General features: G+C 40.5%; 1 protein-coding gene and 1 long non-coding RNA gene across 4 annotated transcripts; one reads left to right on the forward strand and one right to left on the reverse strand.

Annotated features, from left to right (window-relative positions):
- Positions 1-43: 43 nt before the first annotated feature.
- csrnp3 (cysteine-serine-rich nuclear protein 3) lies at positions 44-25,906 on the forward strand. Of its 3 annotated transcripts, XM_086090422.1 has the most exons (6): positions 44-299; positions 935-975; positions 15,821-15,989; positions 18,611-18,873; positions 20,362-20,658; positions 21,885-25,906. In XM_086090422.1, the coding sequence occupies exons 3-6, from the start codon at positions 15,827-15,829 to the stop codon at positions 22,875-22,877; spliced, it is 1,716 nt and encodes a 571-aa protein (XP_085946548.1). In that variant the 5' UTR covers positions 44-299; positions 935-975; positions 15,821-15,826; the 3' UTR covers positions 22,878-25,906. The 3 variants fall into 3 exon arrangements, with proteins under 3 accessions (XP_085946548.1, XP_085946546.1, XP_085946547.1); XM_086090420.1 differs by lacking the exons at positions 44-299; positions 935-975 and adding an exon at positions 12,684-13,079; XM_086090421.1 differs by lacking the exons at positions 44-299; positions 935-975 and adding an exon at positions 12,685-13,079 and having other exon boundaries at positions 18,614-18,873.
- Positions 19,442-20,681, reverse strand: LOC147164846 (uncharacterized). The gene is made up of 3 exons (XR_015096614.1): positions 20,517-20,681; positions 20,367-20,439; positions 19,442-19,701 (listed from the first exon to the last, which is right to left on the reverse strand). It is a non-coding gene; the product is annotated as an uncharacterized LOC147164846 (long non-coding RNA).
- Positions 25,907-26,369: the final 463 nt, after the last annotated feature.

Genomic DNA, 26,369 nt, shown 5'->3' on the forward strand with positions numbered 1-26,369 from the left:
GTGTTTGAGCTGTGATTGGACGAAGCAAGTCACGTTGGCCCGGGAGCCTGTCAGTCTGACGCCGCACCATTGTTCCCCGGCAGCCGGAAGGAAGGCTGCTGCTGCCGCTGCTGCTGCTGCTCCTGCCGCTACCGAAAAGACACCCGGACCGGTTCGTCTCCCGACCCCCGCCCCTGCTTGAACGATCCCTGCGCCCACCGCACCGGAGGCTCCGCGTGCATGGAGGACACGCCGAGACGCTGCGTGGAACTGAGGGAGGGGCGTTGATTTAATTGACTGGCTGCACAGCGACATGAATGGTGAGCGGAGCCCAGACTCAACACAAATTAGCCTTTAAGTTAGTTGACGGCGACGTCTTTGCATGTCACATTTCGCACCGGGCTCTAAAATTACACGCAATGCTTTTGCTGCGCAGCGTGTCACGTGACATTTGTCCAAACTCTGCTCAGAGTCTGTCCCCCAAAATTGCAGCCACATTTTCTTTGTCTTGCCTGAACTGTGCATCGTTTTTGCTTCCCCTGCACAATAGATGTGTCAGTGTTACATAGCCCCCCTACCCCCCCCCCCCTCCATAATTACGGAGAGAGTGCACATGTGTGCCACCCTGGCTTGACATAAGACTGGTGCAAGGCCAGCTTCCTGAAGTGAATCTGGATCCCTGCAGAGTCCACTGCAGTACAGGAAGTCACCCCCCCCCCCCCCACACACACCCGCCCCGCCCCCCTCCCACAACACCACTATCCATCTCCCCTTATCATCCCCCTTATTAGTGCCAAAGTTTCCGAGCGTGATTTCCTCTTTATTTCCGTGTCTTACATCAGGTTGCTTATTTCTGCCTTACGTTATGCAACCTGCTGCAGAAGCTAATGGAGATTTTTTTTCTCTCTCTCTCTCTCTCTCTCTCTCTCTCTCTCTCTTTTTTTATCCTCCACAGGACAAAAGCAGGCGGCTGCAGTGTAATATCATTTCCTAAAGGTAAGATCGAATTGTCACAAGGCTGAATGGTTGATTACATGCGCAACCGCACACACTAAACTGTTGCTCGGCCGCCTCAAAAGACCCCGTGGTAACGCGACATGATGTGATGTTGATGCAGTGTAAAGTCAACACAGACATCTGCACCAGTCTCGGCGGATTAGACCACAGAGACGCCTCTGATATCACTCTCTTAAAAAAAAAAAAAGCAACTCTTTCGAATATTTCTTGTGAGCTTGATATGAATCAAACATAAGTTAGTTTAAGATGTTTGCCTAACAAGAAGTTGGTTTTTTTTTTTGCACTAAAGAGATCTCTTTTACATCAGCTCAATTATGGCGATGTCATCGCTACAGGCTACAAAATGCTGGGTTGTTTTCCAAACCCACTTGCTTGGTCGCTGTGGATTGTCAAGTACAGTGTTTTAATATTTGGGCGGGTTGCAGAGCTGAAGCTAGCTAACATTTTGTTGCGCGACTGAAGTTGAAGTCAATTTAATGTAGCGTGGTGGCTCAGCGGGTGAGGTTTCGGTTACCCTGGGTTTTCGCTTGGGACATAATCATAACTGTTTCTGTGGCATCAGGTGCTGAAAGGTGACGTGTGTTTGTTTGTGTATGTTTTGGTACTTGTGGATTGGCGACTCATGTCACCGTGGGCTCCTAAAATTAGGCAGAGGTCAAAGTAAAACCCCAACCAAATACCTCTTAAATAGAACATGTGGAAAGAAAGATTAAGATGATTATTATTTTGTTTCTTTAATCTCAGTGTGCCTGGACCACACCTCAGAGGTGCAAGAGTTCATTTTTCATTTCATTTCCCGTTTATTTGAGTAGGGACAGATGCTAAAACATGGGCAATTGAAAACCAACTCTCATGTACAGCATAGCGGCATTTATAGCTAATGCTAATTTATTTTAAGCAAACATAAAAATAACCATATGAAACAGTCACATTAGAAGTAACACGTTTAAAACAAAAGCACACAGGCGTGTGCTTAAATAGCCCCCCGACCCTTAATTCATTCACTCGCAGCCATTTTTGCTGAAGCAACCCCCTTCGCTCCTGGCTGTTTTACTGGATCTTGACTGATTTTAAAAAGGTCCACACAATATTCTGTTCTATTGCTATAAAAACATTTGTATCTGTTTACACATGTCACTTCTGATCGGTTGTTGTTGGTGTAGCGGTTCACGCCGCCTGACTTCCGTGCAGGCGGCGTGGGTTCAGTTCCCACTTAGTGACTGCATGACTGTGAGTGTAAATGATGGTCTGTCTCGATTAGAAGCGCCGAGATTAATCGACAACCAATTGATTATCAAATTAATCGACAGCTGTTTTAATAATCGAGTAATTGTTTAGTGCCATCGTTTAACTAAATGTAGCCAAATTGTCTGCTTTTAGCCTCTCAACAGTAATTATTCTCCGATTTCTGCAGTCCCTTCATGAAAGCGGGCTGATTATTTTTTGTGTTTAATCAAAATTAAGAAATTTGCAAACATCTGCTCTCACTTTGGAAATCAATGTCTGAACCAACAACTGAATCGGTTCAAAAAGGTTGGTGAGTACATCAATCTTTTAGTTTATTTTTATTTTTATTTATTTATTTATTAAACAATACTAAATAAACAACAATAACTGATTGATAAACCATTTTCAGGGGGAACTATGGTTTTGTGATGCACTTTAATGCAACATAAATGTTACCACAGCTATTCAATTTATCAATAAAATAATGGAATAAATCAAGTGAATAATGAACATTTTACAAATAAGTGTGCCACCATCTTGTGGGCAAATGTGGAATCACACCCAAAATTAACGCAGCCTACAACAAAATAGAATTGACAATGGCAAACACGCATTCTGAACCAGTCCTTCTTAAAGTGGGGGGGGGGGGGGGGCGTGTAACCACTAAGGAACTTTTTTTGTAATTGCACATCCACTACAGTAGGTGGCAGTGGTGTTGTCATTGTCAGAGCGTGCACAAGCAGTATTAGCTCCATACTAACATCAATTTTATAGCCAAATGCGACTATTAATAGCTGCGCCGGAGAGTTGGTGAGGGGTGGGTATCAAAAAAATCTTTTGAGAAGCACTGATATAAACATTTATGAATCAATATGTGACAAAATACAAAACGGTGAATTAAATCAGCGTTTTTAGGGAAATCAGCCCCCATTTGAATACTGCATTTTGCCACGACAGTTTTTACATCCATTAAACAAAACAAAAATCACATTCACACCATGATAGAGGTTATTTATAAATGATAAGGCTTGTCTGTGGAATGTGAAGACCCCCCCCCCCTCATCCCCCCACCGCACAGCCCTCCCAGCCTGTGCGCGAGATGAAAGCATCCCCGTCTCCATGAAATGCTGCTTTGGCAGCTCGCTTTCTGCCAGCGAGCCTGCTTTTTGTGAACTTTGCGATAACATGGGGAAAATACAGTCATAAATAAGACATCGACGCATGAATAAATGAGGATTGTGATTGACGTGATGGCTGAGGGTTCCTGATGAGGGCTGCATGTGGTTGTGACTGGAATTAGAGCAAATCAAAAACACGAGTCCGACTGCGGGACTGGTTTCGCCGCCGAGGTGACTTGTGATCGCGCCTTGTTTGTTTTGCACATCAGGCAAAAAATTATTTGCAATGCAAGGCTGTAATCCGAAGCCACAGTGGTCATCTTTGCTCCTTAGTTGTGTACATAACGCACAGCCATGCTTCCTCTCCTTTCTTGCTGGAAGTGGAGGAAGAACAGATCAATGGTTCCCAGTACTGTGTAGCGTCGCCGCGGGAGGGAGGCTGCGGCTCCTCTGTCCGTGAGTGCTGAGCAGCACACTTGCACCCGCCGCGTCGCTACCCCCGCCCCTCCTTTTTCATGTGTGCCGAGCAGATCTGTCTGCAGCCTCGGGCTAGTGCAAGTTAACAAATGTATGTGAAGTCTCATTTGCATAAATCCGTAGATGTCCCCGCATTTCCATAACTGGATTCCTTTTGTGTGTAATTGTGGAATGGAGATGTGTCGTTTGCGTTTGCGCAGATCGACTGAGATTGACAACGACAGCGTTTGACAAGTTTGCTTAATTATTTGCTCAGTTGCACCATTTAATCTTTATCACACTGCTGGGATAACACTGCCCGCTGTGCACATTTTGCATAAATTGTCAGGTATGAGTGCTGTGTGTATGATGTGACAAATTAATAACACGCATAGGGTACAGTAACTGTATGATAATAATTTATGATGATTATTTTGGGATACAAATACTATATAATAATTTTTACCAAGTTTGAAACGCAAAACATCTGCATCTCAAATCATCATTCCTCATTGCAATGAATAGAAATGGCATCAATGCGTTCCAGCCTGGTGTTTTTTTTTAAGTAATGAAAGTAGTGCTCAATACTATTTTACATTATAAAAAGATAACTAAATAGAAGATATTAAGCAGTTCGTGCATCATGGTTAATTCATTGCAATTGTGCGGCTCCTTTTGGTGACAGAAAATGGGCACAACTCAGTAAGATGCAGTAATATTCAAAATGTTTCACTGAGGATAAAGAATATATGTCTGTGTGTAGATTTATAAAAGGTGTTTACATGTGTTACTCCAACGTGTGAGTTCAAATATTTGTCGCATAAATGAAATGAAATGAAAAGGGAAAAAAATGCAATGACACCAATGCTATTCATTAGCCTGTCTATGGCGGTTTTTTTTGCATTGTTAGCATTATGCTAAGCAGACTTACCTAAGGCAAAGATAAGTCGTTTTAAATACATAACATGTGATTTTCTCTGTGTAGTATATCCTTAAAGGGATACTTGACTCATTGAGCCATTTTTAGCAGTAAGAAGTTAATATTTTGTCCAGAGTTAATTTGATAAGATCGATATTTTTCATGTAGGATTAATTCCTTTTAAAACTAATCTTTTCACTTGCTGTCGACTGAAGATGACATCACCTGTGCTGAGGAAGTCGGCAACGACCATTCGTGGCTCAGTTTGCTGACCAAACCCAGAAAACAGTTGAACTATGATTGGTCATTACCTACTTCCTCGGCACAGGTGATGTCAAGTGGAAAAAAAAATGTTTTAAAAGATATTAATTCTACAAGTCATCAAATTAATTCTGGACAAAATACTAACTTTTTTTTACTGCTGAGAATAAGCATCCCTTTAAAAACTTGTAAGTCAGGTCACTCTTATCTAAAGGCGCCAATGTAGGCCAATTCAGATGGCGTAATGAAGACTAACTGACCTCTCACTAACGCATCATCTGTTGCCGCATATAACCATCTTGGCCTCAGTGGAGTCCAGCTGAGACCTATGTTCTCTCTCTATATCTCTTTTGATCAGTTTCGTCCGCCACGCTCTCTCTCTCTAACGCCTCCTCCAAGGCAGCCTTTTACGGCCGAACGCGACACAGGTGATGGATGGGGTCGAACGCAAACCCCGGGCTGGCTGCACGGCGCTGGCCCTTTTGTGCTTTCAGGGTTTTGTCTTCAAGGCGCCGCAATTCTATCAGCCAGTTCCACTGGGATGCACCCTCGGCTTCTCTGAGTGCACGGGAATGAAAAAGTGTGAAAGTGGGAAAAAAAAAAAAAGAAATGATCTACTGTGTGGCATGTCGCTGTGTAAAAACAAGTTGTTTACGATGTGATAGAATGGCATAGCTTGATGTTAGGGGTGTGAATTGCACAGTAACTCACAAAACAGTCTTTATATTATACAATATTGCGCCAAGGATCGAAAGAGGACCAGGGTTATTATAGTTTTGGAATTTTCATGTTAGTTTTTATTTCGTTTTGAGTTTTTTTTTTCAGGGTGGTTCTGTTAGTTTTTAGTTATTTAAAATTGCTTAATTTTAGTTTAGTTTTAGTTAGTTTCAGTAATTAATTTTTGTTTTGTTCCTTTGTTTTTTAATGTGTATCACTAGTGCGCAGAGGTGCAAAATCCAGGTCCAGAAAGTAAAAACCCTGCCACGGTTTGGCTTTAGCCATTGATGCTAGCTAGCTCCCTAGCAGGTAAATGAGCAGCATGGGAGCTAGCTAGCAAGCACCTGGGGTTAAAGCCAAACTGTGACAGAGTTTTTACTTTCTGGACCTGGATTTGCCACCTCTGCTTGTGTGCAATATTTAATAAACACCATGGTAAAATGAAAAAAGTAACTAATTTCTTACCTAGCGGTGCATTTCGAGTGACGTCACCTGAAGGTGCTTTTCTATTGGCTGCTACTTGATGACGTCACTTCTGTGTGACACGCTCAAACATCCTCATTCCGGTTAAATAAATATACTTAAAATCACATATAAAATCATCCCCAAAGGCTCATGCATTACATGAATTACCAAAGACTAAAACGAAGGACATTTTTGCTATAATTATAGTTAGTTTTAGTTTTGTAAACATAAAATGTAGTTTCAGTTAGTTTTCGTTTTTTGAAAAAAAAAAAAGCATTTTCGTTTTTATTTTATTTTGTTAACGAAATGGTTTTTTGATTTATTTATTTTTTGTTCGTTTTCGTTTACTAAAATAACCTTGAAGAGGACCACACACTTTCTAACCAGATGTGTGACAAAAATGCAATTTTAAATATCCCCCACCACTTTTTTTCCTCTTCTTCTTCTTTTTTTTAATAAATAAATAAATAATCGAGGGCCTACTGAGAGTGTGGGTGCAGGCCCGCTGCCCACAAGTTGCCCATCCCTGATTAGGACCATGAGGACATCTTAAAATCTCTCTTGCAAGGTTGACAAGGCCTTACCGTCGGCCTTTCGTGTTTTAATTGTGGGTGTCAGTTCACCTGTTCCCGGCTTCAGCATTAACTGCGCGTTGAAGCTAAGCTGTTTTGATGTGCGCTACTTTGGCCACCGCAGGCACGTTGCGTGAAATGCTCGCTGACAAGGAGCCACAATGCTGAGATGGGCTGTTCTGATGAATCATGAAAATATTTCCTTTAAAGATGTTCTCTTATCGAGATGCTCCGCGCAACCCTTGGAGGCGTAACACTCCTTCGGGAGCATATTTCGTAAGTTTCGCTCATTAATTTGCTGACGGCGCATAACCGAAAACTTAGGACATGTAGTATTTCATAAATGTGTTTTGACCAACAATCAACCATCCAGCATAATGAAGTGCTTTAATGCAGACTCTGTGGAAAGCTATTTAAGTCCTGGGACCAACATAACAGAATTGATGGGGGGGGGGGGGGTGGTGCATTTCCAGGCAGTGGGTTGCGTGAAATAGCACCCCTTAGCTAACTCTTGCAAGAAAAGCTGTATGTACATGAAACTCGCCCTGCCCACTCATTTTAGTACCATTATTGCACATTGAAAAGCATGAAGTCCTGGGACCAAAATAATAAGATTTTTTTTTGGGGGGGGCGGGTGCATTTCCAGGCAGTGGGTTACCTGAAAAAGCACCCCCTAGCTAACGCTAGCTAGGAAAGCACTATGTGCATGAAACTCGCCCTGCTTTCTCATACTAGTACGGCAGTGACATAATTGCACATTGAAAAGCATTAAGCATGTATTAAATATCCTCAATATCCTGATGAAGTCCATGCGCTAATACACTCTTTGTCCATACTAGTAAGATAATTCAGCGCACTAGTGGAATGACTAGGATGCACAAATCCCCTTCTTCTGCTTTCTACTATAAGTGCGCATGCGGGAAAATCAAGTTTGAAAAAAGCCTTTTTTTTTTTTTAGTACCCGCCCTAGTAAATAGTATTACTATTTCTATATACCATCCTTTAGTAATACTTTAAAAAAGCAGGAAATAGTTACACACTGTGTATTTAACCAAACCCCATAACTTCCTAATGTTCACTAGCTTAATGCTAACACAATATGCAAAATGGCACTAACTAACAGACTAACAAAACTAGCATCACTGTAGTTTTAATAACCATTAGGCAAGGGATATTTGAACACAAATGATGCAAATTGACAATATAACAATACTCGTATTTAATTATTTAATCTTTGAAAAAAAAACCTAACATTATTGCAGTTTACTGAGCCACTTGGTTGCGACCGTTTTGTGTATTATGTGTATCTCAACTCAACTGTTTAATTCTGTACCTTTTTATTTAATTATGTCATTACTGTATGCTGTTATTAAAAACAATTCCGTAGCATGCTATTTTTCTGATTGAAAAATAAATAAATAAATCCTGATGTTTTTTTTTTTCTGGGAAGCCGGAAAGGATTAATGATGTTTGCATTCATTTCAAATGGGGGAAAGATAATTTATTCGCAGAACAAATTAGACTCATTTTTCAAGGCACCACTGCATTTAGCATTAAAACCACCTTTCACACAAAGAGGAGATCTGGAGTGGATTTCAAGTGATCCTCATTTGCTTGTTTGGAGAGCATTCCAATCATCATGTTTTGGAATGCACCTTTTGTCCAGCACAGTGGGAGGTGGCCACTGGCCAACTGTTTTGCATATGACCTCAATATCATCATGACTACACAAGCACATTTGTTCTTTAAGCTCGTTTGCGTATGATTGCCGTCTTCAGTTCATCGTTTTAAGGAAAGGAAATATAGGTCAGCGCATGGTGAAGCAAATGCATGGCATCCCTCCAGTGTTTGCATCTTATGTAATAGGAAAGAATATAAATGTGATACTTAGACAGACAGACGTGCACAAAGTGCCTTCCAGGGACAAATTGAAGAGAAATTGACCAGACAACCGGAGAATTGTAGGTTAGGATTTGATATATGTTTTGTTCCGCTAGCAAAACTTTCATTATTGACTCTCTGCATGCATCAAAAATGGGGATCATAGAGATATCGAAGAAAAAATAGAATTCCATAGATTCAGCAAGAGCAAATCCCTGTTGCCCTACACTAGTATTTAATAAAGACAAGTAGCGTAATGATGGTTATATTATGTGCATTGTATTGTTTAGGCATGCGCTCACTGGGAATTTCTGAGCTGATATAAATACGATTTCCTATACTGAATTCCCATTAGAGGATATAACAGACAAAAGGAAGAAGGAGAAAAAAAAAAAAGGTTTTAATGCACACCAAGCCAGTGATACCGTTGTATGAAAGAGTCAGTGTTGATTTACATCAACAGATAAACAACAAGCGAGCATCTTCTTATTTTTGCCTGCTGCACTTCTCTCATTAGCCTGACTTGCTCTTTGCTCTTTGTGATGCAGCCGTGTAATCTTGGAGCGCTCAGCGGTGCACTTCCTCTGGCCTCCTTTTCAAACTGAATATTTAAAAGAGGACGTTTCAACCCGGGTTGGGGGGGAGGGGGGGGGGCGTTTATGAAAAAACTCAAACAAATCTTGAATTATATACTACGACTGCTACTATGAAGTACACGATGTGGACAAAAAAGTATTGGGATATCACACTGTAGGCTATACCTAAAATATTTTTAACTATGATGGCACAGCTGTAAAAGTATCTTTCCTGGTAAGACTTTTCACAAGGTTTTGGAATGTGTTTGTGGCATAATAATAATAATAATAAACAGATAATAATACTCACAGGCATATAGTCTTTATCCTCTACAAAGTACTACTAATATTGCGGCTTACTGACGAGTGTCCGCATTATGTACATTATATCCGTATGTCTGTATTATAGTGGCCCCATGTGGTCAAGGCATGAATACTAGAAGGAGCAGCACAATTTCTATTGAATTGAAGCAAAGTTGTGGCAGACTCTGTTGAATTCTTTACATTTGATTTAATTATGCCATTCCTGTGTTTTTATAAAACACAATATTAGAGTACTATTCTCGGCATATATAAAAAATTAAAAAAAAACTTACAAAAATGTATTTTCTTTTTGAGGCTAGAATGGATTAAAGGCATTTCCCCTATTTATTTGATCTATTTATCCATCAAATTTACTTAGCGCACAAATGTTGTCTCTAAGATATGTTACCAAAAAAAAAAAGAATAAATAAGAAAAATGTGTATAAATTCTTGGATGCTCTCCTCAGCCTTCACACAGCAAATATCGGCACCTTAGTTGTATATAGAAAATCCAGGAACACTGAAGAACCAGCATCTTGGCTTAGCTTTCGATAACTATCTAACAATATTCTTTGTTGATCCGTCCAGCTGTGGCTTTATTGTAATGTCGACACTCAGCGTACTCTCTGGCCTCAGCAAGCAGCTGTTTTCTGACACACACAAAAAAGCACTAAAAGCTCACTACCTGCACCACATCAAAACGACACAGTCAGTGGCTGCCTGATGAGAACTGTGCAGAATTTCGCCATTAAAGAGCCAGACGGTACCCCGGGGAGTAAGAGGGACCAAAAGCAGAGATAATGAGAGCCAATATTGGTTTTTAATCACGATGCCATTATTGACATGAGCAGACGCAGCATTTACCACCTGTAGTAACCTTCGGGGCTTTACAACACGTGCTGCTTTCGATTGAATGCAATGTAAATGTAATGTGTTAAAATGCTTTATGTATGGTATATTCAAGCATTTTGCACATAAGTTTTTATATACTGCATTATGGACGCCTGTATTTTCAATTCCTGTACATGAAGCAATATCGAAGTGACCTTGACTGATTAGCCTGCTCGGAACAGGCTGCTTGCTTTCCTGTCTAGCTGAACTCCCTTTCTCCACCCAAAACCTAACCAGGCTGCATAAAAATCTCCCCATGCTAATTTACTGCGCACACTCTCACAGATCACTTCTTGTACACTGCTCTGTAAGACTTGTGTATATTTGATGCTTCAAATATTAAAAAAACTCAAAGACAAATTGTTTTCCAGACTGTTTCATTCCTCTCGCCAACACCTGTTATAGGAAGGACATGATTGTTACATATTATGTAGGCTAAGCTAAGCTAAGGCTAAGCATGTCGGATACGTGTATGAACTGGTCTGTGCTGTGGCTGAAGGATGGGGACCGCTGAATTCAAGTGTGGATTGTTGTCAGAGGAGAACAAAGGCAAGGAAAGAAGCTTGGAGAGGCCACCGCTAACGTCATGTGGTGTGCTCATGTGATTGAGTGACACTCGGCTAACATGCTAACACTGCTTACGAAGGCTCAGTCATTTTGCATTTGCAGACTGTTTTGTTTATTATGGCAAGTGGATTAATATTCTAAACATTTTGAATTGTTTGATTTTGCACTTAAGATAACTAACTTAATTGTGACTAGTCCTAACAACAAAGAACGAAGACTAAAACTGACATCCATGCGTGGCAAAATCTTGGTTAGCATTAGCGCTGCGACTGTACACTGCTTCGCGTCATCGGTAAACAAGGGGAAATAAATTGCAAATGTCTATGAAACGAACGGACATACGAAGCGAAATGAAACAGTCAATCCGAACTGTTTAAACTGTTTTCAATAACCAGTTCCACCTTAATAAATATTGATATGCGTTTTTCAGTTTTGCCTAGTCATGACTGAATTACAGATATCTGCAATGTCATTTCACATAGGACAAATGATGTCACTTTTGACATTCATAAAACGTTTAATGTTAACTCATTCACTCTCAGCCTTTTTCACTGAAGCAACCCCCTTCCCTCCCAGCTGTTTTACTAGATTTTGACAGATTTTGCAAGGCCGACAGAATATTGTGTTCTATTGCTATAAAAATCAGAATATAGCTAGAATGTGGCTAAGTTTCATCATTATTCACAAATCAGTTTTAAACAGTGGGGGAAACAGCTTGTTTCCCAGCTTACCCTGGTTGATTTTGTATACTCTGCCGCCACCTGCTGGCCGTTTTTGTAATAACTACCATTGCTTCATGCATTCTCTTCAGTTGGGAGATTGCATCACAGCCTTCTGTATGCTCTAGCATAAATAAAAAACATTTACAAAAAACATATAAATACATCTTTGGGAGCATGGTAATATTTAAAATAGAACATATTTATACGTTTTTGGGAGCAAATGAGTTTAGCATTAAGTGACGTTAAGTTTTTTTCTCTATAGTGAGCGCCAATAGAGAGAAAAGGGCAAATTGGTGCAATCATTCTAATAATTTCAGAGATTGACGTAGACGTGCACATGAATTTTGGTTGTAATTTTTGTACATTAAGCGATTTGGAGCTTCTTTTTTTTTACATGACCGGTAAGCGTTTTAGACCTGTGCCTGTCGTTTCTCATTACATATATCTACCATTCAGTTACAGACATAACACAACTATATCTAATAGGAAAAACGTGTTTTGTTACCATCTTGCGGCTTTTATTGGAAATTACAAACCGTTTTGGGTGGGTGTCAATTGCTCACAGAAATGAATGCTGTCATAAAATGCCGTAAAGCAAACATTGTTCTTACTTAACTGAGGTCCTGTGAGATTTTTTTTTCTTGTGTCACAACATTTCGGATGTCCAAGTTCTTGTTTGTGCCGTTTGAATGCAGATGTTCTGTGATTTTATATTCCTATCAGATGGTTTGATTATTTTTTTTAACCCTCTCCTTCTCACCTAAATACGCCTCCTCATCCGTTTCGCTGACATTACCCCCCCCCCCCCCCCTATACCTCTGCCTCCTGCATCCACCCCCCCTCCACCACTGCTAGCCCCTACCCACACACCCTCCCTTTTCCCATCTACCATGTTGGTAAAAATATCTGCAGACAGCCGGAGAGGAGGCACGCACTCTCTCTCCCTCTCTCTTTTTCTCCACTGTTCGCTCTCTCTCTCTCTCTCTCTCTCTCTCTACACTGCTCGCTCTCAGACAATCCACCCATGTGACTTCTCAGGCTGACTGTGCCTCAGCTCCATTCAGCCTCCTTGCCTACCAGCCGGCTGCCGCTAATGAGCCTTTGTGTGGCAGGGAGAGCAACACTATGACAAAGAGGGAGCTAAAGTGTGAAAGATTGTCTTATTGCTTCTTGTAATAAAGCATACAGTATCGACAGTCTCATCTCTCAGGCTGCATCCCCCTCTCTTTGTCTCGTTTTTTTTTTTTTTAACCTCATGCTGATGGACCTCTGGGGCCGCTGCAAGTCAGTGGACTGAGACAAAATGGGAAGCTCTTCATCCATCATGTGTGAATTGCCGCATTAATGATAGTGTAGCGGTCCTGCTGTGGGAAGAGGTGAAAGGAGTCAGAGTCCGCCAGCGGATGCAGGTCAGTGGTTCCCGCGAGGGCCGGCCGGCGCCAGAGGGAGTTGCCGTGATGCCGCATGCATGTTTTGTCTGTTGTCATCTCATTGCTGTGTTGTGAATTACGAGGAGGATCGAAATGTGTGTGTAAAATCAACGAGTGATGGTTGGTTTGAGGATAGGGGAGGCTTTTCGGGTTTATATATATATATATATATATATATTTACATTATTTTAAATCTGTGTTATCCTGAGAGTAAGAGAAGCAACGGTTTCTAATATTAAGCATCAGCTCGAGTGATGGAGATTCATATCTTATTGAAATATATATATATATATACATACACACACACACACACACACAAAGATAAACTTGCAATGTTCTATTTTATATACTTTATATAGATGTGACTATAAAAATGTCAGCAAAAGAATTAGAACTTTTTGAAAATGGTAGCAGGTGTGTGCTGACTCAAATTTAACATGAGTTTAGATGTGATTGGTTTCAAACACAGTGACATCCCCAGTTATAAGAGGGGGTGTGTACACTTTTGCAACGACGTGACGTAACTTATTTATTTCAATAGGTCACATTCATTTTGGAAATTGTGTTGAAAAATTAGTCTGTGACTTGGTTTAAGTTTTCTTAATTACTAGAGAGACAGAAAGAGACTTTCATATTGACGATACAAAAAAAAGATGTAAATACATTAAGTAGCCTATACGCGTGTGGATATACACATTGGTGTGGCACCTTGTGCAATTTGTTGCTGTGGAACCGAGTCACATGGGGAAAGCACTAGTTGTGAGGGTACACTGGAATCTCCATGGAAACCACTTTTTAATATCAAAGCCTAATGCAGCCTCAGCGCAGAGCTAAAGCATACGCATAGGTTGCTAACAATGGTGTCTAATTTGAAACCTTTTGGAAGCCGCCCACGCTATTTCTGATGGAAATTTCCACAACCACAATTTAAGCGTGAATGTGTTTTTTTTTTTGTGACATCCGTGTGACTGAGCAAAGAATTGAAAATTTGAATGATTTGGAGGAGGTGACGTGTTTTCCAATTTTAAAAAGGGAACTGACTTGACCCTCGCCTTTACTTTCAAATGTTGGATGGCACACCTCTGCTTTGGGTAGTGATGGTTAATCCACAAGGATGGAGGTGGTTGTGGCACCCCCGCAGTAACAAAAAAAATAATAAAAAATCCAGACCCCCAGGGAACAATGAGCCTCTCTTTCTGGCAGTGGTGGTTCTCCTATCTGGGCTGCACCGCTTCTTCGCATCTCTTCTCTCAGGCAGCATGTCTCCCAGGAAGCATTTGCATCTGTAATGACTCGATAGCAGAGCCCCAGATGAAACGCGGCGGCCGTCTGTGAATGGAACTCCCCCACAAGCTGCTCTGACAGATAGACAGGATGAGGCTCGCGGAAGATGCCGGCCCTTCTTGCTGTTTCCAAGCTGCCAGTCATTGCGTGCACAAAAGCCGCAGTGCTGGTTCTGCCGAGGTTTATCAGGAACTCGGATTTGTTCAAGCGGCGACCATAAACTAGGGATAGACCAATGATCGATCTGGCCGATTATCTGCGCCGATGTTGGGCATTTTGACGAATATCGGCATTGGCCTTTTTAAAAATCGGATGGTCAATCTAAAACTATGTTAATCTCAGGGATCTATTTATTTAAATGTTCAGTTAACTTAATGTGAGATGCTGCTGACCCTGGGAACCTTCTGAACCATTTGTTTTTGTCCACATTAAAACAACGAAATGTGAAAGTTTAAGAATTCAGGTATTTTATTTAAATTTGGGGGAAATACATTTACTGTAGAAAACTATAGAGAGCTATGGCATTTGCTTGCTTAGGTTTCCCAATTAACTTTTTAAGACATTGGGAGCTCCCTGAACGTTTTGTTAGAAATTTAAAAGGATGTCTGTCTGAAGATTTAAAAACAAATCTACATTTTGAAAAGTCTGAAAAATTGTTCAATAAATATGCTTTAAGACATTGCAAAAGAGTCAAGATTGGCATTTGTATTATTTTTTTTTAAGCCAATATCACACCAACCCAACCCACTTTTTTTTTTTTTTTTTTTACTGAAAATGAATTTCGGCTTCAAATATCTGTTATCGGCCTCTTTTACTCCTAATAATTGGCATCGGTATCTGCCCTGAAAAAAAAACACAACGTTCTATCGCTACCATAAACAATTTCGACTTGACCCAAAAAAATTCCCACCAAGTGGTAGAGTTCATTTCCCTTGAGCATGGTCAGGTGCATAACTTTTATGCATCCATATTGTCAGAGGTTGTGCTACCCAAACAACTGATCTGTAACATAATCCTTTAGGTGCAAGTGACATGGGGAGTCTAACCAAACTGAACCTATTTTGCATACTTTTCCTGTTCAGTACAAACAACATGTACTACATATTCAGAACGCATATTTCCATAAATGAGCTTTGCCATTGTCATAAATGTTGGTTACCCCCCCCCCTTTGAGCCACACAATTACTGAAGCCAAATGAACTTCCTCTACATCAGATGGAGAATGTAATTAGCGACTTTCGCTGGCCATCGCTACTCCTTTGTGCCAAGGTGATCAATTGCCGGGGGAGCGCCAGGCAGAGCGGCGGGAGAGCTGGAGGTGTGGCGGGGAGGGGTGCGTTCGTATGTGGTGCTAATTGAGTGTATAGAGGATTACAGAGGCCTCCTAAACTGGATATTAAATAATGCGTGGCCCCTTCGCCGTCTTTGTGTTTCAGGTGCAGATGTGTCAGGCCATGAGCGGAATACTGAAGAGGAAATTCGAGGAGGTGGAAGCCTCCTCCTCCCCGTGCTCTTCCTTGAGGGAGTCTGATGATGAGGTATCCTGCAGCGAGAGCGGGGATAGCAGCGACAGCGTCAACCCGTCCGCCTCTGGCCCTTTCACCCGTGAGTGTCATTCACCGTCGCTAACAAACCGGGGAAAAGGAAACGCTGTCGTTTCATTAGGCAGGAGGAAACAAAGGAGGTAATTTTAATCAAGATGGAACTAATGGGTGTTGTTCCAATGCTGCGCGTCTGAACCGGGCCTTTGTAGGAGGCAGTGGGATACGAATGCACAGTCATAGGCGTGCGGAGGAGAGGCTAAGTGATGCTGAGAGACCACTGGTGTAATAGAAAGGCGAAATGCACTGGCAGCCTCCCTTATTAGGAATAGCATCAGCATGCCAGCCCTGCCAGATGAGGTGATGACGTCTCAAGCTGTGCTGTGCATGTACCCTGTAACCCCCTTTCTAAGAACAGCTTCACATAATACAATCTGTCACTTGTTTTTAATTATTTTTGGGGGGGGGGGGGGATAAAGTAGTGAACTAATACTATGCTTCATAAAAGAGGCTTCAAGCTGTTTGCCACATACGGTTCAAGTTTAATGTTCAACTAAACAGAGAGAATTTCTTCCTTCTGTACCGAGCCCTTCAGTCCACTAGCATGATGCTAAGCCTAAATAGCAGCTAAGTTGCAGTGCTATATAACCCCTCATTTTCATCCAGTGTAGTTGCCAAACAAATAAAGCCGACCGTGTGTAGTCATTTTCGCCCATACTAACAGAAAATAACGTGAAAACGCCGCGGAGAAATCATTGTATTCACGTTAGGCAGCCTTAGCGAGTGGCAACGCAAGATGGCCACCGGTGGCTTCACTTCTCACATCAAGTTTGACATATGTCTTCTTTGAAAATAAATGCTTTAGTGCCGCCGTCAGCTGCTGTTTTTTTTTACTGGATTTTGACTGATTTTGCAAGGCCCACAGAATATTGTGTTCTATTGCTATATAAACATCAAACCTACCAAAATAAAGATTTAGTCTCTTCTTTCATCAGGAATTTTTATTTATTTATGTTTCCGTTTTGCAGCAATTAGCATTAGAATATATATATATATATATATATATATATATATATATATATAAGTTTCCTCATTATTCATAAATATGTTTAAAACAGTGGGGAAAAGAGCTTTTTGCAACATGGCCCTGGTTGATCTCTTATACTCTGCTGCCACCTGCTGGCCGTTTTTGTAATAACTACCATTGCTTCATGCATTCTCTACAGTTCGGAGGCTGCATCACAGCCTTCTGTATGCTCTAGCACTAAAAAAAAAACATGACAGACATAAATACGTCTTTGGTAGCATGGTGATATTTAAAATAGAATGAATGTATACGTTTTTGGGAGCAAATGAGCTAAGCATCCCTTAAGCAATATTTCATTACTTTTAAGAAAATAATCCTAATTTGGACTGTCAAAAGGTTGCATTTTTGTTGACCAAAGGCCGACGACACGGTTCTGTCTGAGCCATTTTATAACACCATAAAGTGCTCTCAAGAAAATCCCCTCATTTTATTGGAAGAGGCAAACAGATACAAATGGATAGAATCCGAAAAACGGGCAGATCATCTAACAATGACGCTTGTTGAATGGCCTCCGGCGCACTGTCATTTCGAACTCAAAATTTTTGTTTATGAATTGCTAATGTTTTAATCAGCAAAAGAACTGGTAAAACTACAGTCATATATTCTTTATCCTATGTGAAGAACAACTAATATGAGTGCTGTACTGCTACATTACAAGCTACATACAAGCTACATTTTTGGCCTTTTTTAAAGCACAAAAGACAAGAGTGGTAGAAAATATTTTCATCCCATTCACGTTATCTTTGCAAAAGACTCATTTTGATTCATCACTTATATTTGATGTCGTCAGCTGCAAGTGCAGGTGCACCTAATGTTGTGGTTGGCGAGGGGGAGAGCTAACATAAGGAGAGGAGCGCGTCCCGGGGGTCTGAGCGTGGCTTCTGTCAACCGCAGCTGCCAGCGGACGGGGGTCCCGCGAAGACTGACCTTCTGTCGGTTGTCATGCGGTTGCAGCGCCATATGATGGAGGGGAGATCCATCCAATGAGTCGCTTTGCAAACGTTCAGGCGCACTCACAACGTGCCTGTAACATCTGCTAAAACAAGCTCATTAGCATTTGTTTTGCTGGAGACGTAAAAAGTGGGCGGGGTCGTCCCGTGTGGAGAACTTTAATGTCTGATAAGGGGACGTACATATTGTGAAGGAGTACTCTTCAACTCAGGGCCAGCTGGGGGATTATTTATATTTAAGTGTTGCCTTCCTCCCCCTCAAAAGCTTTCTGTAGTAGTACAGAACTGGGATGATTTTTTTTTTCTCGCAACACAGTCATGCAAAGCTTTTAATTTGAAGAAGCATTTCTTATATTTCACGCTGTTAGGGACAATTTTCTCTGCAAATATATGCTTCATGACTTTGCAACTAGAGTGGCTTTAAAAAAAGAAAGACATTTCTTGTGCATGCCTTGGCCACCTGGGGGCGGTATAACACAGGCAAACACTCTTAAAACTGCAGGTCAACTCAAAACGAACCCAAATTGAGTCCAAAATGGACGTAATGTTAATATCATAATATCTCGCCTTTAAAACGTGCTATATAAAAAAAAAAAAGCGAACTTGACATTTGTAACGGCATGATTGTTAACCCCGCGTTTTCCTCAGCAGCCGGCTCCATCCTGAAGCGAGAAAAGCGTCTGTGCACGAGGAGGGTGCACTTTGAGAAGGTGACCGTGTACTACTTCAGTAGGAGGCAGGGCTTCACCAGCGTGCCCAGCCAGGGTGGGAGCACGCTGGGCATGTCCAACAGGCACAGTTGGGTCAGGCAGTACTCCCTCGGGGAGTTTGCCATGGAGCAGGAGAGGATCCACAGGGACATGCTGAGGGACCATCTCAAGGAGGAGAAAGTCAACTCCATCAAACTCAAGGTGAAATGTGTTCATTCCTCAATTTGCAACTTTGGAGTAAGTAATGGCCGTCACACTTTAAATAATAAATATCGGCGCTGTTGAGTGGAATTCGCGCATCTTTATAATCACTCATATTCAGGAAAGAAAGAAAAACATCTTGCTTGAGGTATCAAACTGCAACATTCAGGTTGGTGTTAGAGTAACACTAATGACTCTATTAGTCAAACTCTTGTTTATATTGTGTGTAAGTCAAATGTTAACCACTAGATGGCAGCACACTTATAGTTTGGGACAGTGTAAATTTCAAAGAAGAAGAATGGAATAGGAAATATTTCCGCACAGCTTAGTTTTTGTTTAAAATGATTGAACATCAACTGTAATCCTGCTTTTTATGCCTACAGATAATGTACATAATTGGCCATGATAATTAAATAAGTTACACTGAAAAAAATGGTACTTAATTTTATTTTTGTTAAGTGGTTGCACACAATAAAATCATCTGGCTCAGATACATTTTACATAAAATATGTTTCTGGATCCCGATGATTTTATTGTGTGCAACAACTTGGTGATATAAAACAGTACATTTAACACAACATTTTTTTACAAAGCGATTGTTACTTTGTTATTTGTCCATTTCGTCTTGCTACATTGCTCTTGTTCTCTCAATATATTAGATGTATTTAAATGTGTTTGTAATATTTAAAAGTGTCTTGAAAGACCTTAAAAAAAATTTATATACATTTTACAGCAACAAAAATGCATCTTACCTATTTTCACTTTTTCCTCTCTAAGAAACATCCAGACTTTAAATCTTGAAGCAACACAATGCAGCACAGCTCCCACCTAGTGAAGGAAAAGGCAGAGGTTTACTACTAAGGGTGTGAATTGCCTAGTACCTGGCGATTCGATCCGTATCACGATTCATAGGTCATGATTCGATTCAATACTGATTAATCCCGATATGAATCTAAAAGTTGACTATTGCTATTTTTTTTTACTCAAATTTAGAAAATATTAATCAGTGAACTTGTACATGTACTGTAAGATTTGTATGAACATTTATTTATTTATCTGAAGCTTCAGGCTTATAAATGTTAGCCACTTTATTACAAACAATCTGTTTCATGTTTGAACAGCATTAAAATAAAATATTAAAGTTTAATGTTCCATTAATATAACGTTCTTCCATGCTTAACGTGTGAACCCTAACCCTTAGTAAAACGTTTTGTTGAATATTCCCATTTAAAAAAAAATCGAGAATTGCGTGCTGTAATTTTGCGATTATTGCAGAATCCATTTTTTTTAACACCCCTATTTATTACACTTCTAACTAAGTTAAGACAGTTGACCGTTCAGAAGTTAGATTTGCCCTCAAGCTATTTTTAACACTTTTTACATTAGTCAAATTACAGACAAGATGGAACAAGCCAATATTACAGATTTGTGTGGAAAAAAGAAAGAAAAAAAACATGAAGTTCACCACGATTCCCTCCTGCTTTCTAGCTTACCAAGAACGGAACAGTCGAGTCAGAGGAGGCCAATACTCTCACCGCCGAGGACATCTCAGACGACGACATCGACCTGGACAACACGGAGGTGGATGAGTACTTCTTCCTGCAGCCGCTCACTACGAAAAAGCGGCGGGCACTGCTCCGTACCTCCGGGGTCAAGAAGATTGATGTGGAAGAGAAGCATGAACTTCGAGCCATCCGTATGTCCAGAGAGGACTGCGGGTGCGACTGCAGAGTCTTCTGTGAGCCGGAGACATGCGCCTGCAGCAATGCTGGGATCAAGTGCCAGGTAAGTCATAACAAAAATCATTAGTAGGCCTCTGTGACAAAAAACAAGAACAGTATATATCATTATTACCTCATATTATTATGAAGGTTGTAATGATAGACGAAGAATGAAGATTTGATTTTTGTCCATTTCTGACTCATGGTACTGATACACGGAAAATTATTACTTTATTGCCATTATACATTTTTTTTCTAAACTCAAGCCTTCATTCAACCTCCGAGTTGAAGCAATGAACTCAGCTCACTCTACAACAATTAAGACGTTGGTAAATGGTTAACAATTCACCAAAAAAAGAGATTTCAAGCTGTTTAATGTCACCCCCAGTTGAAGTTTACTGCCAAAATATACACAACACTGCGAGAACTTCATGTGGTGGATTTAAAACAACGACATAGATGAGCCGTTTGTCGGCTAGCTTAACGCTAATGCTAACACAATGAGAAACGCATAGGGCCTAATAAGAAAACCACATTTAAACTTAGTGTAGCATCACATTTAGACAGTCATAACAGTGCTCATTCATATTGTCTATTCTTATCTTTTTCAAGGAGCTAAAACGCTTATATTGTGCAGACGTACATGTACTGTACCTTATAGCCCTTTGTCTGTCTTATACTGCCCCCAGGTGTCCAAGGCGGGCAGCAGCACAAAGGCCATTGTGTGTTTCTATTTTATTTTTTTTTTCAATTATTTTTAGACTAGCCTATATATTTCTCATTTAAAAAAAATTAAGCCTGGAACGGATCATTGCAAACAATAATTTGATATACTGTATACTGCATTTTTTAAATTGAAAAAAGCAATTACAAAAACATTGGTTAAAGGGATACTTGACTCATTTAGCCATTTCAGCTGTAAAAAGCTAACATATTATATAGAATTAATTTGATAACTTAAAACCACATTCTACCGGTGCTCGGGAAACCGGTTCTGGGTTGGTCATGTGACGTTAGCAAACTGAGCCATGATTGGCCGTTACCTGTTATCTTAGCACATGTGATGTCATTGTCAGTCAACTGGCAAAATGTGTTTATGTTTTTTAAATTATTATCATTAATTGTATATGAAAAATAGTGACGTAATTATAGACAAAATATTATCTTCTGACTCCTGAAAATGGCTAAATGAGGCAAGTATCCCTTTAAAAACATGACATCAGTGCAGTGTTGTTATTTTTTTCATTCATTCATTCATTCATTCTTTTCTTTGTGGTTTGTTCCCTCCAGGTGGACCGCATGTCATTTCCATGTGGCTGCACAAAAGAAGGCTGCAGCAATTCGAGTGGCAGAGTGGAGTTTAACCCCATCCGCGTTCGGACCCATTTCCTGCACACCATAATGAAGCTGGAGCTGGAGAAGAGTCGCGAGCAGGAGCAAGCTTCCCCCACCAACTGTTACCACGGCAACGAGGCAGTCAGCTCAAACCCTCTGGTTCAGTCTCAGCACAGGTTGGACTACGCTTTGCCCGACGCCATTCCGCAAAGCGCCGGCGTGCACCTGCAACCGGCCGGCGAGATGGACGAGCCGCTGGAGGACGAAGATGAGGAGGAGGAGGAGGAGGAGGATGAGGATGAGGACGACGAGGAAGACGAGGAAGAGGACAATGACGACGACGAGGATAGCAGCAGCGTTTTCAGCGGGCTTTCAGACTCCAGCACTCAGAGTTTAGCCAACAGTGACTCAGAGGAGGACGAAGAGGACGAGGACGGGTCGGGGAACTTGTGTCACACAGAGGTCGTCCCCTTGGCCTCCGTGCTGTGTTACGGCGATGACGACAACCACGTGAACGGGAACACTTATTTAATGAACTCCCCATCTGCCGAGTACTATCAGCTCGGGAATTCTAGCTCTGCTCCCAGTGGCCCGAACAGCCAATCGGGTGAACCCTACGGGGAATCCTTAGCATTCCAAGAGCCAATCAACGGCACCCAAACCCAGGGCGCCTTCCCCAATCAGCCGGTGGACCAATACTCTACGAATTTTAACTTGGGCGGAAGCCACTGCGCCCACGAGAACGACAAGCAGCTGCCATCCAAAGCGGACTTTGTGGATCCGCCTGAGAACCAGTTTCACAACTACCTTAACAATAACGCCCACGCTCCGTTCAGCACTCACGGCTCGTGCGTCACGGCCGCCGAGCCACCGCAGCAGTCTAACGGACACGCCGACTTGAATTTACTTGCAACGAGTACCAAGAATCTCTCTCTACCGGCCGTGTAGAAGGTGCCACGTTTACGTCTTAGGTTGAATTGAGGCAACTGAATTGATCTTGCTTGTTAAAGAAATGTCACCTTTATTCCCCTTTAAACCATTTATACATGTGCAAAGAATCGTCATGATCTACTCCGGTCTGACTCGCTAATGCTAATTAGCGCGCTACTTGCGGCACTTTTATCACTCAAAAGAACGGCTATTCATACAAAACGCTTCAGGAATGTTTACAGAGAAGCATGTTAACATTCCCCACCGGCATTCCTACGCTGCAAAAAAACAACAACTTTATTGGCATAACTTGATCGTGACTTTTTCTTTCTACTCTTTAACAACTTAACAGTGTATCAGAACGCGTGGAACCACACTGCCTCTAAGTGGCTAAATCGGGTACAACATAAACAGCGCACCCAAATAAAGGCACAAACAAGGGCAAGACAGTATAAAATTAAATAACATCGATTTTGGGACATTTAAAATCGATTCTGAATCGTACTAAATGAGAATCCCGATCCTTATGAGAGTCTTTTTGCAAACCCCTAGTGTTTATGCAGGGCAGTGTAGTGAGGAGTGTAATGACCTTGAAGAAACCAAGCAGCCTTCAACATAGGCGAGCGTATTTCTCAAGAAGAAATGGACATTACTTTGAGGCAGGGCGAATGGTCGCATTTTGAACAAAAAGTACACAGTAAATTCTGTGAAGTATATTTTATTCTAAACCGAGTGTATTTGGTCCCACTGTAAATAGAGTCAAATTTAAACTTGGAAGAGAGTTTAAAAAAGCAAACAGTAGGAGTGGCATAGCTCAGGTGGTAGAGTGGTAGTCTCCCAAGCTGAAGGTCATGAAGTTTTTTTTTTTTTAATAAACTAGTAAAATGTTGTTAAAATCTCTCCTTGCAAAATTTACTTTAATTTCTGAGTGAAAAATATTTAATAGTTTGAGGGTTTTTTTCAGGTGATTGGCAAATGCTCTCGTACACACTAAACATACTTTAAATAAAATTTACTCTGAATATTTTACTTACTCTCTTTATTTAGAGTGGGACCTTAGAGTAAAATTTACTCTACATGTTTTTTTTTTACGGTGTGATTGTACCACAAGGTGCAACGAAATGGAACAGACTAGTTGGGAGAGAAAAACTATCAGGATACAGAACGGGAGCCAACTAGGTCACGTTTTACAATGCCCAATTTCCTCAGATGAAAAAAAAACAAAAACATGAGGAAGTGGGAGGATAAAAAAATAAATAAAAAGCCTCAGACTAAGATCCTGTATGGATTTGAGGGAAAAACCTCAGCAAATAGGCACACATGAATACACAATATCGCAAATAAAATAATAAAAAACTGGATTACAAGTATTTTTTTTTAAAGCAAATTCGCGACCAACATCCACCAAAAGCCATTTGGATGAAAGGGGAAATATCTTGAACAAACAAAAACGCAATTGCCTCAATTCAATCCCGGCGGATTACCATAATCTGGATGACTGAGATTCTACACGAACATCTTAATTTTGGGAGGAAACGCATTGCATTCATGGCCTTTCGCATTGTCCGAACTTTCACTTTCAAAGCAGATCACGGCACCGTGGCACATTTTCATCGCCGTCGTCACGGGTTTCATCGTAGCAACGTTTCGGAGGCCTCGCAGACGACAACGCGGAAGGAAGCTTAATTACGTCACGCTGAGCAATGTTATCTTGTAATTTCAGATGTAAAGTTCTAGTTTGGAGCAAATATTGTACTGTAGATGGAACTTTTATATGTCTATCGTGTGTGTTAAAATGTGCAAAAAGGATTACCGTCAAGTTTATTTATTGTTTAGGACGTATACGTACAGTATATATTGTAAAAGTTTTGATAATACGCATGCTCTTTTTGGAATTGCAGCAGTATTTAAAAGGAAGAAAAATGCTATTGTTTTATACAAGGCCAAAAAAAGCGCTTGTTTTTTTCCTTACTATGACGTGCTTTAGAAAAGCATGTAAAAGCCGGAGTTGTCATTGGTCCGATTGTAACCTTTGGGACTAAAGTGTTGGTTGTGTTTTATCAATACTTGAATGGTGAAAAAGGGACGAGTCGCCACATTGAAGTGTTTTCATTAATACAGGGATATTAATCAAAAAGCACTTTGAAATGTCTCCAAAAAAGCTCTGATTTAAAATTCATACTGAACACAAAGTAACTACTACATATTTATCTAAATTAATGTGATGTATTTTCTGGTTTAAAATTATTTTTTTTCTGATTTGAAGACAGTACAAACAACGTTCCTGTCTGGTTGTTTAATGAGGTTTATTTATGTTGATCCATGAAATTAGGTTGTTGTGTGCAATAGTGATCTACTAAAGGTATTCCACTAATTATTATTATTTGTTTCCTCTATGGCTTAACGCTGCCTATTTTTTCCTTTATAATTGCCATTGCATACATTAAAGATGGATGACAATCAAAGCTTGATATTAGATCATAGTAATAATTGAGTCATTGAAAATGACTAAGCAGATACATTGCAAAATAAGCACTAATTACAAAAAAATCAAAAGAAATCAAGTACTCAGCTGCTAATGCAGGATTTTGTGTGTGTGTGTGGTTGTGTTAAGTTTGGGCCTTGTGTGGGTACAAACTGCTTTCATGCAATGGAGAGAATCAAAGTCCTTATAGTACTGATTTATTTTACAAACACAGTACAGTGTAAGGGCGAGACACTATGATGTTGCATCCGGTCAAAAGTTATTTTTTTCCCCTCCCAGTATTTATGAATGATATATTTAAACATGTATTTATTGTGGTCAGTCAATATTGGGTAAATTGCTTCAGTATTTTAAAATGGTCTTTTTTTTTTTTTTAATGCCGATTGTGAGTTGTATAAGCTTCATGTGCCTGATTTCGTTTTCATTTTTGGATTTTGTGAATTGCACATGTTTTGCACAAAGTGATACTTTTTTTTCTGTGTTTGATTTTTATCTGTAGATAGAATTTGCTTAGTTTTCATTTTTACATGGTTTTGAAATAAATGTCATTTGGTCTTCATGACGCAATGTTTGAATTCCACTTGAATGTCATGTTGGGATACGGCGCCCTCTCGCGGTCAGATTAGCTCATTGATCGACCTTTACGTCATTTTGTCTTTTTTGTTTTCTTTGAGGACGTCCACGTCTAACCTCGCCAGCCAGATTGATAATTGTGATTCACTCGAGGGAGTTCTTTACGTTATCAATCTAATCACAATTATTAATTTGGTACTTCACGAGGCAGACCCTTTCGGGAAAGGTGGGGCTTGCTGTACAATACTTCGAGCTGATTGGACGATGCGACATCTTTGCGCATTTTTGTTTTGACCAATCAAGGCAACGGATGAAAATCTCGTCTTCCGTCTCGTTTTATAGAGGGGGCACGAACATCTTTACCAGATAAAAATGATGCACGAAACTCCTCTCGCTGTTCATATTCAACAAGGAAACGGTGAGTATATCTACGAGAACATAATTAATTGCAG

This window comes from Leptonotus elevatus, chromosome 12, assembly GCF_054856555.1.
Source record: "Leptonotus elevatus isolate MCC_2025b chromosome 12, RoL_Lele_1.0, whole genome shotgun sequence".
In the NCBI taxonomy this organism is placed as follows: domain Eukaryota; kingdom Metazoa; phylum Chordata; class Actinopteri; order Syngnathiformes; family Syngnathidae; genus Leptonotus; species Leptonotus elevatus.

Bases quoted from the DNA above. Each gene is read 5' to 3' on its own strand.
- csrnp3 (XM_086090420.1), top strand. The intron at 15,990-18,610 runs GTGAGTGTCATT...CGTTTTCCTCAG, and splicing joins CGCCTCTGGCCCTTTCACCC to CAGCCGGCTCCATCCTGAAG. The intron at 20,659-21,884 runs GTAAGTCATAAC...TGTTCCCTCCAG, and splicing joins ATGCTGGGATCAAGTGCCAG to GTGGACCGCATGTCATTTCC.